This window comes from Rasamsonia emersonii, assembly GCF_000968595.1.
Source record: "Rasamsonia emersonii CBS 393.64 chromosome Unknown ctg1118621760181, whole genome shotgun sequence".
Taxonomy (NCBI): Eukaryota; Fungi; Ascomycota; class Eurotiomycetes; order Eurotiales; family Trichocomaceae; genus Rasamsonia; species Rasamsonia emersonii.
The window spans coordinates 1-17,673 of record NW_013563155.1 but is presented as its reverse complement, the minus strand read 5'-3'; the positions used below and the strand labels follow the sequence as shown (position 1 = coordinate 17,673).

The 17,673-nt window shown below is 50.1% G+C and overlaps 7 protein-coding genes across 7 annotated transcripts; 5 read left to right on the top strand and 2 right to left on the bottom strand.

The window, feature by feature from the left end:
- Window positions 1–842: 842 nt before the first annotated feature.
- T310_4862 (uncharacterized protein) lies at window positions 843–1,561 on the bottom strand (the record flags this gene model as incomplete). The annotated part of the gene is made up of 3 exons (XM_013472274.1): window positions 843–967; window positions 1,188–1,264; window positions 1,323–1,561. The coding sequence occupies 3 exons, from the start codon at window positions 1,559–1,561 to the stop codon at window positions 843–845; spliced, it is 441 nt and encodes a 146-aa protein (XP_013327728.1).
- A 382-nt stretch (window positions 1,562–1,943) lies between these two features.
- T310_4861 (uncharacterized protein) lies at window positions 1,944–2,474 on the bottom strand (the record flags this gene model as incomplete). Its single annotated transcript, XM_013472273.1, has 4 exons — window positions 1,944–2,007; window positions 2,084–2,248; window positions 2,358–2,388; window positions 2,456–2,474. 4 exons carry the CDS (start codon window positions 2,472–2,474, stop codon window positions 1,944–1,946), a joined length of 279 nt encoding a protein of 92 aa, XP_013327727.1.
- A 471-nt stretch (window positions 2,475–2,945) lies between these two features.
- Window positions 2,946–4,425, top strand: T310_4860 (uncharacterized protein; the record flags this gene model as incomplete). Its single annotated transcript, XM_013472272.1, has 4 exons — window positions 2,946–3,059; window positions 3,200–3,349; window positions 3,528–3,652; window positions 3,711–4,425. The coding sequence occupies 4 exons, from the start codon at window positions 2,946–2,948 to the stop codon at window positions 4,423–4,425; spliced, it is 1,104 nt and encodes a 367-aa protein (XP_013327726.1).
- Window positions 4,426–6,154: 1,729 nt separating this feature from the next.
- T310_4859 (SFC1 is a mitochondrial succinate-fumarate transporter) lies at window positions 6,155–9,340 on the top strand (the record flags this gene model as incomplete). The annotated part of the gene is made up of 10 exons (XM_013472271.1): window positions 6,155–6,195; window positions 6,273–6,435; window positions 6,494–6,710; window positions 6,764–7,360; window positions 7,641–7,677; window positions 7,837–7,963; window positions 7,993–8,168; window positions 8,205–8,208; window positions 8,274–8,960; window positions 9,044–9,340. The coding sequence occupies 10 exons, from the start codon at window positions 6,155–6,157 to the stop codon at window positions 9,338–9,340; spliced, it is 2,346 nt and encodes a 781-aa protein (XP_013327725.1).
- A 1,032-nt stretch (window positions 9,341–10,372) lies between these two features.
- On the top strand, window positions 10,373–11,553 carry T310_4858 (Nuclear protein SDK3; the record flags this gene model as incomplete). Its single annotated transcript, XM_013472270.1, has 4 exons — window positions 10,373–10,383; window positions 10,457–10,937; window positions 11,004–11,072; window positions 11,122–11,553. 4 exons carry the CDS (start codon window positions 10,373–10,375, stop codon window positions 11,551–11,553), a joined length of 993 nt encoding a protein of 330 aa, XP_013327724.1.
- Window positions 11,554–12,220: 667 nt separating this feature from the next.
- On the top strand, window positions 12,221–14,619 carry T310_4857 (Epoxide hydrolase; the record flags this gene model as incomplete). Its single annotated transcript, XM_013472269.1, has 9 exons — window positions 12,221–12,308; window positions 12,374–12,426; window positions 12,504–12,611; window positions 12,690–12,799; window positions 12,864–13,194; window positions 13,279–13,330; window positions 13,462–13,671; window positions 13,936–14,239; window positions 14,298–14,619. 9 exons carry the CDS (start codon window positions 12,221–12,223, stop codon window positions 14,617–14,619), a joined length of 1,578 nt encoding a protein of 525 aa, XP_013327723.1.
- Window positions 14,620–16,233: 1,614 nt separating this feature from the next.
- Window positions 16,234–17,646, top strand: T310_4856 (Transmembrane protein; the record flags this gene model as incomplete). Its single annotated transcript, XM_013472268.1, has 2 exons — window positions 16,234–16,979; window positions 17,049–17,646. Coding segments are annotated over 2 exons (1,344 nt in total), but the record flags the coding sequence as incomplete, so codon positions are not given.
- Window positions 17,647–17,673: the final 27 nt, after the last annotated feature.

The window sequence follows — 17,673 nt, the reverse complement described above, 5'->3', positions numbered from 1 at the left end:
CAAAATTGGACGTTGTGGTCAAAATGGACGTTACGGTGCAACGCACCAACACGGGACGATGTTGGGGCGGGAGCACGGGTACTCCATAGAGGTGAGTCAGTAGTGACTCCCGTCCGTTGTGTACTCCGTATATCTGGAGCTTTCTACGGAACACGCGCAAACCAATCAGAAAGTAGGAATTTGCCGTTGGGTGGCTGTGTCAACCAAACAAAGCCAAGAAAATACTGTTTGCAACTGTTTGCAACATTTTCAGTGTTTGAACAGTTTGCATGGCTATGAATGGTAAGCTCGCTTAGCTGCCTAGTGACTCAGAGTGGGTCTTGGCAAGTCTATATAAACCCCCATCTGCCCGCCGCGCTTTTGTTTTCTTTTCCTTTCTTTCTCTCCCCATCCCGGTGCAGGGGCGAGACGCTTATCAGTGAGGGTTCGCCCGAGATAGCGTTTTTGCTAGTTGAAAACTACCTAGTTTGACCGCTCCAGCTGATTTTCGAGTCAGCTGGGAATTTTTGATACCCAATCCATTACCAACTCCCATGACTTGGTCGAGTTGGGCCCTGTTTTGTTTGTCGCTCAAGCGGCAAATTTGTTGTGACAAAACGCGTTCGCGAACATAGCGGTTCACGAACTGTGTTTTGTCATGACGGGAGAGGATCCTTTTCATTACTGTTTGTCATCCTTGTGATGGCCTGTAGAGAAGAGAGTGTCCTCTGCCGTAGTTGTCGCTTCGCGGTCGATGTTTTTGCTTAGCTAGGCTGCCTGAGGGAAATCAGACTTCGGCTGTTTGGCATGACTTGTAGACTGATAGTGGAACCGCTGCTAGAGATTCCCAATGCTGTTGTACCTTAAGAGCCATCATGTACTCCGTAGGAGCCTGGAAGCTGGTGTCTCGTAGCGGTGGCAAACCTGTTTTCTACTCCGTAGTCACCAGGTGACCCTCTGGAAGCATCTTCGCTGCCTAATCCCGGTCCTATGGAGATTATAGCAGAAGTAATACCTCCTTTGCATGACCAGTGCGAATATTTTTTTTTCCGCCTTGTATTTTTAACCTAGCAAGGTGCGAGAGCACGAGATTACGCGGTGGTGGCGAGTCTGGCTTCTAGTCACAAGATGACTACCTTGAAGTGCTCAACTACTAGATTCTAGTCATAGGAATAACTAGAAGAGAATTTCGTAGTTGGACTCATTACGTTCGATCAGTACGGAGTAAGTTTGTAGTACTGTAGACTCTAATGTTGTCCAGGCAGAAACCGGAGCTTCAAAGGCGCTTGATGGTCGCAACAAGCAACCTTGTCGCTAAATAGTGACTCAAAATTCTAACTCACGACACGCCTGGAGATAGTTCTTGTGACTCCTTCTTTTTGCTGCCTATAGGAATCATGCTACTTGCAGATGCCTGTTGGGCTGCTACCGCGGAGACTGGGAACGAGGGAATACCGTCCATCCGGACTACTATTGCCTCTGCTGGGATATATTGGATGAGAATGCTGCTGAATGGCTGATCTAGCAGTGGCTGAGATGGCAAACATGGCATACCAGCTGCCAGTGTGTAGGCAGACAACATGCTGCCCTCTAGTATCCCAACTGCGGGCGGGCAAAAATATCCACGGGTAACAACCAATCGTCTCTTAGTGACGTGTTGGACAGGGCGAGCGTTTTGATCTGATTTTTTTATAGCGAATATTTGCATCGAAAAGATTTTCCACCGCATTTCTGCACGATACGTGGGAACACCAGAATTCAGGATCGTCTCGAAGCGTTTGTATTTATTTGTCTATCACGACTCTGAATCGATGAAGCAGCTTCAGCTATCGACATCGAACAGCGGTATCCGTAACCAGAGTAAGCGCCCATGCCACTCAAAGAACTGAGATCCCTTATTTTTGCCTGTTTTTTTTTTCCATGCAAGAAAACACCGTAAGAAAAAGAAAATCCAATCATCACATTTAGGACTCGGCGAGTTCTCTCAGACGGCGGATAGTCGAGCGAGTGGCAGCGGCAGCCGGAGTCCTGAGGAACGCGAATCCCACGATCAGTATTTCCCTTCTCCAATTTCACTACCACACAGTCTTCTCCGTCGACTTACGAGATAGTCCAGGCACCACCGGCAACGGTCTTGTGGCAGGCCTTGCACTCCCAGATACCGACAGCCTTCCTCTTGACGGTGTTCTTGCCGCAGAAGGTGCAAATGTAGCGGGCGTGCTGGGTGATTTCCATCTTCTTCACCTGCTTACGCAGGGAGGCACCATATCTGTCATCCAGCAAAACATGTCAATTATGCGATTCGAAGGGTCACATCTTCAGTTTGTCACGACGGCGTGATCATCGGGACTCTGCAGTTTCGAGGAAATTCATCATACCTGGTACCGTATTTGCCGGTGACACCGACCTCTATAACGCACCATTAGCACAAATTCAATTTAAACCAAAAATAATCAACAAGCGGATTCCAACTTACTCTTCGTGCGCTTCGTCATCTTGTCTGGCTTTGCGTGTTGAGGCCGAGAGGATGCAGTGCGGTACGTTTGGAAGCAAGGCTGCTCGATGTGAGTGTCTCGTTGTGGGCTCGCTTAGGGCACCGAGGGAAACTCTTGGCACCAGCCGCAAATCACGTGACAATAATGTGGCCTCAGGCTTCAATTTAGATTAACGTCACGTGACTTTATCCCTTGCACGTGTTCGTTGGATGTACCGACATAGGTTCGCCAACTCTAATCAAAAACAACAGCCCTTTTTTCTTCGTGACAATCCGGAGAAGAAGGCAGAGTCTTTTACGTTTAGGCATCGCGATATTGCTTGCAATTCTTTGTTGGTTTGGCAGAATTGTCAAGGATATATCCACTATACACCGACAGTTTCGCAGCCAGTAAACATTGGCCTTCAGTTCATTCAACGTCATTGCTGCGTCTCCTTCTACACAGTGTATTGGCTCATATTACCTAGAAACAATGGCTGCAGACAAGGAATTTGACTTGGTTCTTCTGGGCCCGACTGGATATACAGGAAAACTAACTGCTGAACACATCGTCCGACACTTCCCCACGAACTTGAAATGGGCTCTTGTAGGTCGATCTGCCACGAAGATACAAGCCGTAGCAGCGGAACTCAAGAGTTTAAATCCGGATCGAGCTGAACCTGGTGAATAGTGAATTTCCAGTTGAACACGTATTTATCTGAAGAACTAACAGTGCTGGCAGATCAGATCATCACTGATCAGCTGAACAGCGAAGTGATGGATTCTCTTGTCCGGCGGACTCGTGTCGTTATAAACTGCGTCGGACCGTACCATCTGTATTCCACTCCAGTAGTCGAAGCTTGTGCGAAAAATGGAACTCATTATGTTGATGTGTTGGTACCCCAGAGTCATTCCATGCCCGTACCATGCTAATCTCCTCCAAGGACCGGAGAGACGCCATGGATCAAACAGATAATTGAAAAATGTCATGAAACCGCCAAATCAAATGGAGCAGTCGTAGGCATTCCCGTCAGCTGCAAAGATGTGGACATTGTGTCATTGATATCTATCTCAGATTATCCCGTCAGTTGGACTTGAAAGTGCCCCGCCGGACATTTTGGCCTGGGCGGTGGTCAACCTCATTCGTACAAAGCTGTCAGCCAATCCAGCGGAGGTCGTTGGTTCGATTTACGACATCAAGTATGAAAATAAAACCCAGAAGCGTATGACACTGTGGATCCTAACTTGACTTTGGCAGAGCTGCCGGGGCTAGCGGAGGAACGCTGAACACGATGCTCACTACCATCGAGACAGTCAAGCTCTCCGACCTGGCGAAATTAGCAGATCCCTATGCGCTGGCCGCTTCGCCTTCTCCTCCCACCAGAGTCATTCCCAGGAAGTCCCTTGCGGAACTGATCTTGGGCGTGCGCTCAGTATCTGATCTGGGAACACTGACCACGTCTCCCAGTGGCCACAACGATGAGACGATCGTAAACCGGAGCAGCACTTTGCTGCCTGACTTCTACGGACCCTCGTTCTCCTACCGTCACTTCCTCCATGTGCGAAACGCCTTCATCGGCGTTGCGTTCCACTATGCCTTGACTATCGGAATTGCGCTGCTTCTTCTGCCACCGGTCCGCTGGATCGTTAGGCAATTTGTCTACGCGCCTGGCCAGGGCCCAACGAAGGAAGAGAGTCGCAACGACATGGTCGAGTTCCGTACCGTGGCGACGGTTGATCAGAAGGGCGAGGGAAGACCCTCGCGCGCTATCGGCAGTCTTTCTTTCCAGGGCAGCATGTACGCGCTGACGGGCGTAACGGTGAGCGAGGCCGCGAGAGTGATCTTAGAACACGAAAACGAAGTCAGACAGGTCTCTGGCGGGGGCATCGTGACCCCAGCCACTCTGGGACAGAATTATCTTGATCGATTGGAGAAGGCTGGATTTCGGATCCAGACAAAGCTTCTTGACTAGGATCCCTCAGTTGATTTTTATTTGCCCCTGATTTTTATCTGTTTCTGTAAAAAATGATTTGTCGTTTGAGCAATACTTTCCTACCTTGTACTGTACCCACAGAAGCTAGAGGTCCGATAATTTAAGTTGTCTAGAGTGAGATGAACAAGTGAGGACAACAGTACTTGAAAAGAAAAGGTGGTAGCTAAAAAAAATAAGAGAAAAGTCTGCATTCTGACCTACAGTATAAATGAGAACCAACGTAGGTTGATTGTTTAACCCGGAGTCCTGGTGCTTTCCCATAATATATTTTTTAGACCACTGATAAGGTTTGATACTGAATTTATGCGTTTGAACGCCACGTCCACTCAATTTCTTGAATGTTGGAATTTCTTCCAATTTACTATCATTTCCAACATTTTATCCCTCGCCCAATACCACTAGATCTTGTTTCTATATTTTGTGGCATTTGTTGGCATACTCGTATGTGATGGGTGGGCACGTGCCGATAAGCTAGCTGCGTAGGATCAAGTAGGTTCTTCCCCGCAGTGTGGGAAACTTCTCCGTCGCAAGATGCAAGACGGCGTTTCAATTCTGCTCCTGAATTCTGCTTTGCTTTCACCACCGTCAAAGGCCAGTGGTCTTGTGAGAGACAGTGAGTCAGGCGTGTCTCTTGTCAAGGTCATAATAATGGTGCCGAGCCGACATCCGGAAGGAAAGGGGTGGAAAAGCCTCGGTTCCGCATCCCCGGCTTTTCCCGCAACCGGACAGACTCTCACTGCACGACATCGGGATAACGACCCAGATGTCTGGCGCATCTGACTAATAGCTCGGATGAAGCGCTGTGGTCAAGCTTGTGATGATAATCTTGATCATCGACGTCAGACCTGCGAGTTAGCTCTTGCTACTCCTCCCGGAACGGCAAGACGTCGCTGAAGCATGTGAAAGTTGTGATCGATGACTGGTCCTGGTTGGCTTTTGCTGTCTGCTGAGGGCATCATGCCCTGTAGAATGATGCCTTTGCATTCCGCGAGAGGACCAAGTGGGCAGCAGCATCTGGATGGAGCTTTTCCCGGAGCCTCGGGAATTCGCTCTCCAGAGCTATGATATGAGGTTATAACCGGACCGGGCAGGAGCGCCTTAGGTTCCAAAGATGCAGTACATAATAATATAAACCAGATCTCGCGGAATCGAGTTTCTCCATATGTCGTGAGCAATTCCTCTCTCGTTATTATTATCATTATTTTTCTGCTCTTCTGGATTGCGTGCGTGTTCGGTGACTCTGTCGAGCTTCCGCTCGTCCAGGCAGCTTTCTCCGCTTCCCCGTCATTGCTTCTACTCGCTGGTTCTGGACCCGCCACCTTAACCAAGGTGAAAAAAGATCCAGTGTCTACAGTTTAAGCAAGGGCTGGAGAATCCCCAAGTGAAGTTCACTAGTGAATTGACTCACTCGCCGTCTAGTGACGTCCGATTCTTTAAATCCGGTGCCTTTCCTCCATACCCCCGGGGTTTAGACTCTTCCGTAAAGTACTGCTCCATATCCGTGAGGTCGCTGGCCATTGCAACCGTGTGGCATTGGCCTTGGTCTCACTGCTTCTGTCCTGAAAGAAAGAAGCTTCTCGCGTGTGGCTAGCAGAAAATCGGAAGTTGAAAGAAAAAGCTAATAAATCGTCCTGTTCTCGGAGTTGCATAGTCCAGAGAGACTTTTAAGTACATAGGGCAGATTTACTACGCCTGAAGCTTCTTCATCATGTCTGCAAAAACTGTACAAGAACCCAATGGCAAGAAAAAGTCAGCGTCCGCTGCCACCAACTTGATCGGTAAACAGCCCTCCTTCCCACCGGAAATATGCCTCTGGATGCTGACAGAACGATAGCTGGTGGCGGCGCTGGTATGATGGAAGCCCTCGTTTGCCATCCATTAGGTACGCCCAGTGCAGGCCTCGAATCCATACAGGTTGACATGCTAATGACTGCCACAGATACTATCAAAGTGCGAATGCAACTGTCGAAGAGAGCAAAGGCGCCAGGAGTAAGTTGCCATGGAAATCGATTCAAAATTCATCATGCGATCTGACGCCTTGACCCAGGTGAAACCGCGTGGTTTCTTGGCCACCGGCGTGGAAATCGTACAGAAGGAGACCGCATTGGGTCTGTACAAGGGTCTCGGTGCCGTCCTGGGCGGAATCATTCCCAAGATGGCCATCCGTTTCACCTCCTACGAGTACTACAAGACGTTGTTGGCAAGCAAGGAGACTGGGCAGATTTCGCGCAAGGGAACCTTCATTGGTACGGGGATCATCCCTCGTGAGCCTTATTATCTACGTGGAACGCTGACAGTTGTATTTGTTCGCCTTTAGCTGGTCTTGCGGCTGGTATTACCGAAGCTGTCGCCGTCGTCAACCCGATGGAGGTCGTCAAAATCCGATTACAAGCCCAGCATCACAGTCTTTCTGATCCGCTCGACCGCCCCAAATACCGAAGTGCCCCCCACGCTCTGTTCACCGTTGTCCGGGAGGAGGGCATAGGTGCACTCTACCGTGGTGTCTCCCTGACAGCGCTGCGGCAGGGAACAAACCAAGCCGCGAACTTCACCACATACACGGAGCTGAAGGCATTCCTCCAGAGAATACAGCCCGAGTACAAAGACAAGGAGCTTCCTTCGTACCAGACCACCATCATCGGCCTTATCTCGGGTGCTATGGGTCCATTCTCGAACGCGCCCATCGACACGATCAAGACGCGGTTGCAGAGAACCCCTGCTGAGCCCGGCCAAAGCGCCATGTCGCGGATCACGACCATCGCAAGGGACATGTTCAAACAGGAGGGTGCCCGGGCTTTCTACAAGGGAATTACTCCCCGTGTGATGAGAGTGGCCCCTGGTCAAGCCGTCACCTTCACCGTGTACGAGTTCCTGAAAGAGAGGATCGAGAAGTCCAACTGGGCTTTTGCGGGGGGTAAATACGAAGAGTAAAAAACGAGAAAAAAGAAAAGGAAAAAAATTTTTTATTACGTACGCAAAACATCCTTGCACATTGTCCCTGGTTGAATCCTTTTTTTTTCTTAAAAACATGATACCACACAAGCATGGTGGCGTCTTCGTTGCATTGCAAACATACAATACCTGGCGGGTTTATACTGGGGCACTGTAAATATATGTCGGGCTGGTGCATGGATAGTCGGGGTGGCGATGAGACTCTAGCTATAGAGTTTAAATATGCCTGCTTGTATATACAGTACATAGTTCTGAAATATCGCTTCAAGGTATCTGCCTGTGTGTGTGTGTCTGCCATTTTCCCATTTTTGACATGCTTTGCTTGCTCTGTGTTGATCCTCATCCATCCATGTCAAGCGGTTGAGCCTCTTCGGCTCCCAAGGTTCGGAGACTGTCCAAGTAGTTATTAACTAGTTAGTTAACTTGATGGCTGCTTAGTCAGAATCCCAAAATAGCAATAGCAAGACAAGAGCACAGCGGAAGCTGCTGTTTAAGTGTGTTTGTAGAAGAGCTCGCTGTTAATCTAATTCTAACTGTAAATTCTAACTCTTTGGCTTCATCGGACGTGAGTGAACTATCTGGACCCATACATAGATCTGCCAGGTAGACGATAGATGCAGCTCCAGCAACGACAACTCCTGTAACAGGATTGCGGGGCGCCATCCAGCTGCCTACAGAACTCCCGTCAACACCATCAACAACTCAACAACTCCACATACACAAACAAGATACGAATCTTTGACACCTCAAGATGCAGTCTGGAATATCAGGTGAGTCATTGAGCGCTTCTTTACAGATTGCCATAGCACGGTCTGTATACATGCACCTGGGCTCGTTTTATAACCTACCCCGCAAACAATGACCACATGTAGTAGCGGCTGATTAAAACCAAACACCGAAAACCAGTCTCCTCTGAGCTACACGATGCTTTCAATGCCTTTACATCGGACCAATCGCTCTTTGCTCTCCCGGTCACCATCGCTTCGGAGAGCCTGACGCCGCTCTCATCGATCCCGTTCTCAACGTCCCCTAGTGCGGGTGCGGGTGCGGATGCCTCCTTCTACGCTTCGCTCCCTCAACTCTCCTCGGTCCTGCAACCAAAGACCCCCCTTTACCTGATCCTCCGCTATGGATCGTCACTCCTCGCATTGACCTACATCCCCTCCAACGCGCCTGTTCGCGCCAAGACCCTCTTCGCATCGACGCGGGCGACGCTGGCCCGGGAACTGGGCACCGAGAAGTTTGCGTCCACCATCTTCGCGACGGAAGAGGAGGAGGTCCTGAGCGAGGAGGCGTGGAGGGAGCGCAACCTCGATGGCAAGGGCAACAGTGGGTTCAGACGCGAGGACCTCATGGATGAGAAGGAGAGAGAGCTGGAGGCCGTGAAACGAGCGGAGGAGGAGGCAAGGAGTGGGACGGCCGGTAGGGATGTTGGCATTGGGGGAACGCTGGGAAGGGTCAGTGGAACAGCGACGGGCGGCGGCATGGGGTTCAAAATGCCCGTGGATGACGACGCGAGAGAAGCGTTGCGGGCGCTACAAGACGGAGGGCTAGTACAACTGGTAGGTTTTGAGGAATCTTCCATCTCTGGGCAGGGAGAAACTATATTCCTATTCACCTGCTAACATCTCTGCGATATGTACAGGCTATCGATGTCCCATCAGAAACCATCAAGCTTGCCAGTGCAGAGTCCAATGTCCCTGCAAGTTCCGTGGCATCCAAGATCTCAGAATCCTCGCCACGATACACCTTCTACCACTACCCAGGGTCCGACACGGTCGTCTTCATCTACACATGCCCGCCGAACTCATCGATTAAAGAGCGCATGTTGTATGCTAGCACGCGGAGAATTGCTATCGACATTGGGGAGACCGAAGGACTGAAAGTTTCGAAGAAGGCGAGTTCCTCTCCCAAGGTCGAGGAAATGTGGACAAGCATCTGACACCGCTCGACTTTAGATTGAAGCATCGTCGCCAGACGAAATCACCCAGGCGAGACTGCACGAAGAGGTATATCCTCCGCAGGACGAAGGTCCTAAGCGAGGGTTTGCCCGACCCAAGCGTCCGGGACGGTGAAGTCGACGTGGTGGTGGATATGCTTTGGCTTCAAAGTTGTGGATAGATATCCCGAACCTCCTTGTTTTAGTCTTCCTGCAGGCGACAGCTTCCAAGTTTAGGGCGTTTCAATGAGCTTGAGTGAATCCGTAGATGATTGGCCTGCTCTCACAAATGAGGCACGGGAGCAGTGATGATAGCGCAGACTAATGATTTCGGAAATTCTTTTTCTGGTAGAATAGATCGGTCCTCGAACTTCCTAGGTTGATAATCTTCGGGCATCCGTCACGATCCTTTTCGAGCCGCGTGCACTCGAAGCAGTAGAAAGCGTCGCTGATGCCCTCGCCACCGCAGACGATGCACTTGTTCTGGTAGTTGCCGAACGAGCACTCGTCGCAGATGCGCACGAGGGTCGTAGGACGCACGTAGGAGTCGCACACGGGGCACTTGCCGTCACATTTGTCGCAGAGCCGGCCGATTGAGATGCCGGGCTGCTTGCGACACATAACGAGATCGGGGTGATGGCGCGACATGTTTGCTCGCGGTGTGCTTTATAAGACGACTTGTCGAGAAAGTGACGTGCAACAGAGAACTAACAGGAGACGTAATCGACGTGCAGATCACTGTGTCAATGACAGCGGATGACTAGAAGGCAAGTTGTCGCGATATGAACGGGGATTTATATATCCAGGGAAGAAAGGCGATCGAAGAGCTTGGAAAGAAAGGTTTCCTTTTTGGAGTTTGTATCACTAAGCCCGCGCTGTGGCCCGTGCGCCACCCGCCCGACAGTCTCTCGAGTCGCGGAGAGCTTCCGGCACCTCCATGGCTTTTTTGATTTGATAGAGTGGAACTTCATCCTTTTACTCCGTCCGTTGCCTCGTTCGCGCTTTAGTTTTGTATGCTTGAGCTAGCCTGCAGCCATGGCCGAGGGGTGAGTCCAAACATACTGACTTTTCTTTGTCACTTTTACCTGATGTCATGAGCTTACGAAATTGATATTACAGATCTCTAGCCTCCGCAGTATCGGTGCCTGAGCCGGAACCAGAGCCGTTGCTTGCTTCACCAGAAGGGGGATTGAAGCGGAGGAAATCATCTGTCTCTGACACTGATAGCAAAAGGCGCCGACTCAGTGCCACTCAGGATGAGCGCGTCGCATCACCGCAGGATACGAGGCGATCACCACCACCCGCGCCTGAGACTTCGACTTCGACATCGGCGCCGGCGGCAGAACGGAGGACAGGAAGACGCGGGGGCGATGACGCTGCCGAGGAGCGCAGGCGTGGCCAGCGGCTGTTTGGCGCGCTGCTGGGAACATTGTCACAGAGCTCATCTACAGCAGCACAGAAGCGACGCGCGGACATCGAGAAGCGGCAACAGGCCAAGTTGAAGATGCAGGATGAAGAGTACGGCGAAATGCAGCGGAAGAAGCGCGAAGAGCTGATTGCGCAGCGGAAGAGGCAACAAAGGACCTTGGAAAGGGAAGCGGTACGTTTTTCCCCCCCGAAATACCACGTGTATGCGGCAGAATTGAACTGACGGTAACTTTTGTAGATGAAAACTCGGCACGCGAATATGTTGGCTATGGCGCAATTTCTGAAGACAAAAACGGAGCCAGTGCTGGTATGTTCTTTATCTTGCGGAAATGACTGACCTTGTTAGTGGCTGACAGATCGTCCATCTACAGTACTATAAACCGTGGCTGCTGCGACCCGAGGAAGAAGATATTATTCAAGATCAGATCGAGGAGGCAGAAAGGATCATCGCCAAAGAGGAAGCGGAATTTGAACGACGCTATCCACCCGAAGAAGAGGAGTCTAAAATAACAGAACAACAGGATCTGAACGGCAATGAAGATACTGAGCCGGCGCAAGGCCAGGGTGAATCGAAGGAGGCAAATGGAACAGTTTCCGAGACAGCGGACACGGTGGGTGCTACTGACCAACACGACAAAGGCGCTGAAGCTCCTAGGACTGATCCTACATCTACATCTACTAATGATCATGACAATGCCGGCCCCGTCGACTCTTCCCAGCCTGAGGCATCTAGAGGACACGAGGACGAAGTGGTGGAGGAGGACAAAGAAGATACAGTCATCTACTAATGGCATAATTCCCACCTACTCTCGGATCCTTTTTCAGTCTTCTCTTGGTCTTGGCTAGCTCTGGCGTTAATTTGCCGGATGATGATGAAAAGAACGTACTTAGGTCCCAGGTAACTATGCGGGGTCCAGCCAACTGATTGCTTTCATTGCGGGCGTCTTCCAGGAGGAATCTATCAGATGAACTTGTGGACTAATAAAAGCAGATACCTAACCGTTTTGTACATTACCCTTTGTACTGTTGGACAGACTTGTAGACTTGTTCTCCGTAGCCCGCTGCCTACATTACTCCGTAGTTACACGTACCTCACGTGATATGTGCCTCGGATGTTTGCCAGATCTGGATTCCATCTAGCTTAGCAATGCGACCTTGTGTCAAGAGGTCCTCCGTCCTGCCTAGATAATTATCTAGGTACGGGGAGAGAAGAATTCGTGAGTTAAAAAAAAGGAACGAAAGAGTGCCATTGATTCCATAATTGATTGGCCCTTATCGGACAGAGTAATACTTGTGTCTCGTCCGAATATATATCGTTACACAGCTATCAAATAATGTAAGGCCTGACGGCAGACAGACCTGAGCTCCAAATATCCCTCGTCGTCCCTATTTTTTTTGCTATTATTTTATTTCAAACCAGCACCAATTAACAATTGCTTGCAATAGTTAGCTATCATGGCTTCTGCCGAAGTCGACAAGATTGACGTCCGCAGCGATTCGCGGATTCAGTACCGCTCTGCCCAGGTCAATGGGAGGACTTATGGTGAGGACATTGTTATGCTAGATACTAATTATGCATATACCTACTAACATACGATGATTATGTAGGTTACCTCTTCGGTCAACCCGAATCAGGACGGTACAAGGCGACTATTTTTCTGGTTTGTTTTTTCCCCTTTTGTTACTCTGTCATATAGCGATAGTGGTCTTCTTTGTTAATGATTGATGAGACATGTAGCTCCATGGATTTCCCGACCTGTCGATGGGATGGCGGTATCAGATCCCTCTGCTGATAAAGTTGGGTTTCCGGGTCGTTGCGCCGGATTGTTTGGGATATGGGAGGACGGTACGTTCCGTGATTATTCTTCATTTCTTCTGGCTGCTGTTCTTTCTCTGATGAGAGATGTGCTAACAGTGTAAGTAGGATGCGCCGGACGACTATGAGTCGTACAGCCACAAGCGCTGCGCAGATGATATCAAGGAGTTGGCGACTCAGTTGGGGGCGTCGAAGATCATCGTTTGTGGACATGATTGGTATGTATCATCCAGGACTGCTCTCTTTGATAGCGATTGGGCTGACAGCACTTCTCATTCAAAGGGGTGCGGCACTAACCTACCGTGTTGCCCTCTGGCACCCCGACCTGGTCTCCCACGTCATCACCGTCTGCGTGCCCTACTTTCCGCCCAGCAAGGTCTACATCCCTCTCGAAGAGCTCGTCAAGACTCACATCCCGAGCTTTGCCTATCAGCTCCAGTTAAAGAGCGGAGAGCTGGAGAAGGCAATCTCGACGAAGGATGAGATTCGACAGTTCCTCATCGGTCTGTACGGGGGCAGGACTGACGACGGTAAGCCCGGATTCGACGTCTCGAAGGGCGTTCTTCTCGAGAACTTGAAGGGGTTGAAACCGTCGAAGTTATTGAGTAAGGAGGTACGAAACAATCAATCATGATTTCGTTGATTTGTCCATTCTTTAGGTGGTGTTTGGGGAACTGACTATTGGTGCTTTCATCAGGAAATCGCTTATTATGCAGATGAATTCGCGCGCCATGGTATTCATGGACCTCGTAAGTCGCTCTCCCCCCCATTCGGTATCTATGCAAGCAAATATTCTCCTTTATGTGAACTGCATTTCATTTCACTTCATTTCTCCTCTGCCTGCATATCTCTGTATCATCCACCCTGACACTCCATGCAGTCAACTGGTACCGTACCCGCAAAGTCAACTACAACGACGAACTCGCCCTCGTCGACCGCCCGACCATCGATGTCCCCGTCCTCTTCATCCAGGCCCTCAGAGACTCGGCACTCCCACCACATCTAGGCAAAGGAATGAACGCCTTCATCCCGCAGTTGACAGTCGAGCAGGTGAATACGTCGCACTGGGCGTTGTGGGAGAATCCGCAGGGTGTGAATGAGATTCTAACTCGCTGGCTGGGACGGATGTTCCGGGGGAGCAAGCTGTAGTCTTAGCGGTCGGTCGTGCAGGAGGTCTTTCGGCGGTTATGCAGCTAGCTATGTGGGTATTATTATAGGAACATGATTTCGGACGTCGGTTTGATACGGTATTCACTAGGTTGTTTCTGTAGTGCATTGCCGTGTCTCTCTAATAGAGAAGATGCTCCATCGACGAAATGAGTACAGCCAAACACAATAGTATACTCCGTACTAGGAAGGTCTAATTTCCTCGTCGGTAATTCCGGCTCTAGGAACAGTTGCTTTGTCCAGCAGCACTCGACATGGATGCACTTCTGCCATTTGTACACTAAGATAAGCGAGGCTAGTAGGGTCATGCAAAGAGCGGTGAATCCAGCCCAGAGCATCTTCCACGTCAACAAAAAGGAGAGGGGAAAAAGAAAACCTACCGGTTCGACGTTGCGCGTCTCGTCTCACAGCCTTACACCCAGAGCAAACTTCATTCTTCCATTACCCACATCTGAACGAACAAAAATGGGGCTGAAGGTACCCGCTCCCAGGTTCTCGCCTTCTATTGGAGTTGTGGCGAACTGACATCAGTGGTCTGGTCTTACATAGATGCACAACAACAGTCAGACGCAGAAAGCCGACCGACCTCAGCAAGAAACTATCATTGATCGAAGAAGAACTGATCGCCCTCGGCCAAGAATCCTTATCACTATCTCAGAAAATAGAATCTATCCAGTCTCACCGAATTCAGCGCCTTCTCGAACTCCATGACCCTTCCTCTATCGAAGAAGAAGGCCGTGCCATCCAGGAAGAGCAGGCCCCCTTGGTTATTCGTCAAATAATTCTGGTAGAACGTTTCTGTTTCTTGGTCGAACGCATGAAGTCCTTGCGTCGTCAGCGATCAGCCGCTAAGATTTCCCAGAGAGGTTGACTAGATCGATCGATCTGCCTTCTCTTGTCTTCTGACGAACGGGGGAATAAAGCGAAATACCCTTTCTCAGAAACAACCGGGGGATAGGGAGCGTCCGTATTGAATTAAGAGAAGAAAACACAGAGATATTGCCCCTGGCATTGACAAGAGAAGACAGACTTGGAAGAAAGACTCGTGACTTTGTGTCAAGGATCGTGACGCTGTTATCCACTAGCCAGAGGTCTGTATTTTTATATTCTTTCCTCCATACCTTTTTCCATGTGTGTTTCTTTCCAGTTTCCTGCTTGAGCTTTGAAGTCGAGCTAACTGAAGGCCATATCATAAGTCGTCTCAAGGCAAGAACCAGACTCCTATTGCATGTTCTGTTCATTTTCTGACAGACGCTCGAAAGATTGGCTGCTCCATATGATGATAAATTGGGCAATGGTTTAAAGGTGCTGGTCAATGGGGTCTGTTGAGGAAAAGACAGAGAGAGAGAAAAAATAGGAATTCTACAAGGATCCGAGACCATTCACTTGCTAAACCATCTTCGCTTCTCCTTATTTTCTATTTCACTTCTCTGTATTAACCTTGCTTTTCGGTGTATCTCTAACCTCTCAGATACTCTTTAATTGCATGTATTTCCTCAATTTGCATGTACTCAACTGTAAATTTATGTCATGGCATATACTTAGTCCCAATTTTTGATATTAACAGTCCTAAGGACAGGACTATTTTGAGGGGCAGCATCTATCATATGCATCTATGTAGACTACTACCCTTACTATATCACCCTCAGGCACAACCCAGATAGTTGTCATCATTATCACAATCAGACTTGCTTTCACCTCGACTTCTTTTATCATTCTTAGTAGCGTTTGATGCCAGGGCCTGATAGGCCCTGTAGCGACTAAATGGCAATACCATTGACTATCGTGCGAAGCTTGATGGAGGAACCATAAAGGATACTCCAACTACGTACTGTACTGTACATGATATGGATGATTCTTACACGTGATGACTATGGATCAACCATGTGATCCGACGATGGACCATCCATGCTCCCCACCCGTCAAGGTACAACCTTGTACTGCGACAGGCCTGACAATGAGAAGTCGACCACTTTACTATTAGCTTTAAGACTCCTTTTTTTTTTAAAAAAAATCTACTCTACTATCTGTGAAGGACAATGTGCAGGCTATCCTTTTCTTTCTTCTTTCGGTAATGTCTCTGCTACACCAGGCTTCTAAGAATACACAAGCCTCCAGGAGTCCAGAGATGCATCACGCTTGAGGTGGCAGCAGCCCTAGCCCCAGGCCCTAAGCCCTGGCCGGCCTACTATACTAAGAGGAATAGGAATAGTCCGGAGTACAGACCCGCGGCAGAATAAACAAGCGCGATCCACATGGCGATCACTAGCAGCAGCCATCTTATCGCCGGCACGTTCTCCGATCAGCTCGACGAAATATATAACTCGAGCACGCCCGCACCATTCGGGCGGACTGTGTCACCATCAGCATGAAGGGCCCGGCGGAGGACGCCGATCTGACCTTGCTCTGCTCCTCCGATAAAAGAAAGGAATGAAACGCCTTGAGCATCAATCTCATACCGCTCCGCCCGTTTATCTTTTTCAAGATGGGCCATGGCGGTGACGGCCGGAGTCATCGCAAACGAAAAATCTTCAAGACCATTCTCCTGTTCATCCTGAGCCAATGGCTCCTGGTCGGAATGGGAATTATGTGCCTGCTGGCATACTTGTTCCCGAACGTCGCGAGCCACGGAGGCATCATCCGGTCTGAGTACAGTGTTCTGTACGGTGCCGTGGCCGTCATCTTCCTGATCTCCGGGCTCAGCATCCCCCGGCAGAAACTGGTCACCCACATGTTCAACTGGCGACTCCACGTCCTCGTCCAGGTCACATCATTTATCTTCGTCCCCGCCCTGATGGTCGCGCTCGTCCACATCATCCTCGCTGGTGACCCCGCCGGCCATATCACTCGAGCCGTGTTGGCGGGCTATATTCTCACGGCCTGCATCCCGACGACGATCGCATCAAACGTCGTCATGACGCGGGCTGCTGGAGGCGACGATGCCGCCGCTCTGGTCGAGGTGCTCGTCGCGAATTTCCTCGGCCCGTTTGTCACCGCTGGCTGGACGGTGACCTTGCTCCCCAAGACGCATGAATTCGACCCATGGCGGCAGGAAGGTGGCGATCTCAGCAGTATGTACAGAGATGTCTTCAAACAGCTCGGTCTCAGCGCTCTCCTGCCGCTGATTGTCGGACAGCTGATCCGCTGGACCTGGTCCGATCAGACGGTATGGGTGATGCAGAAGTTCTACGTCGGGAAGTTGAGCACAGTCTGTCTCTTGCTGTTGATCTGGTGAGTGAGACTAAGAAGCCAAACGGGCAAAAAAAAATTATCATGACTAACGGTTGATGGATTATACAGGACGACATTTTCATCTGCCTTTGAAACCCACGCTCTCGAGTCTCTCACCACGCAGAGCATCATCTTCATCGTCCTGTTCAACATAGCTCTCTACCTCTTCCTCACCGCCGTGTGCTTCGTGATCTCTCGGCCTCCACGATTCCTACATTTCCATCCATGGACCAGACGGGTCTTCCGCCCTGTGTCGCCCGAGGAAACGATCGCGATCTGCTTCTGCGGACCGGCCAAGACCACCGGATTGGGAATCCCCCTGCTCTACGCCATGTGGACGCCTGTCGACCTCTTCACCAAGGCCCAGACGTCCGTCCCCGTCCTGCTTTACACGACGGAGCAGGTCTGCGTCGCCCATTTCATGGTCTATGTGTTCCGTCGCTGGCACCGCCGGTTAAACCACCAGAAACGCGATCTCGAAGAGAGCATCGCGGATGCGGATGCGAATGCTGATGCTGAAAATGGGAACGAGCAGCGGCGTCAAGACCAAACTACAACAACAACAACAGATTCTTCGAACGGTGCTAACGATGACAACATTAATATGGCTGATAAGAACGATCACATATTGATACAGGACTCGTCGGAGAAAGACGCTACAGGAGCAGGTGTGTTGACATGCTCAGACGAGAAG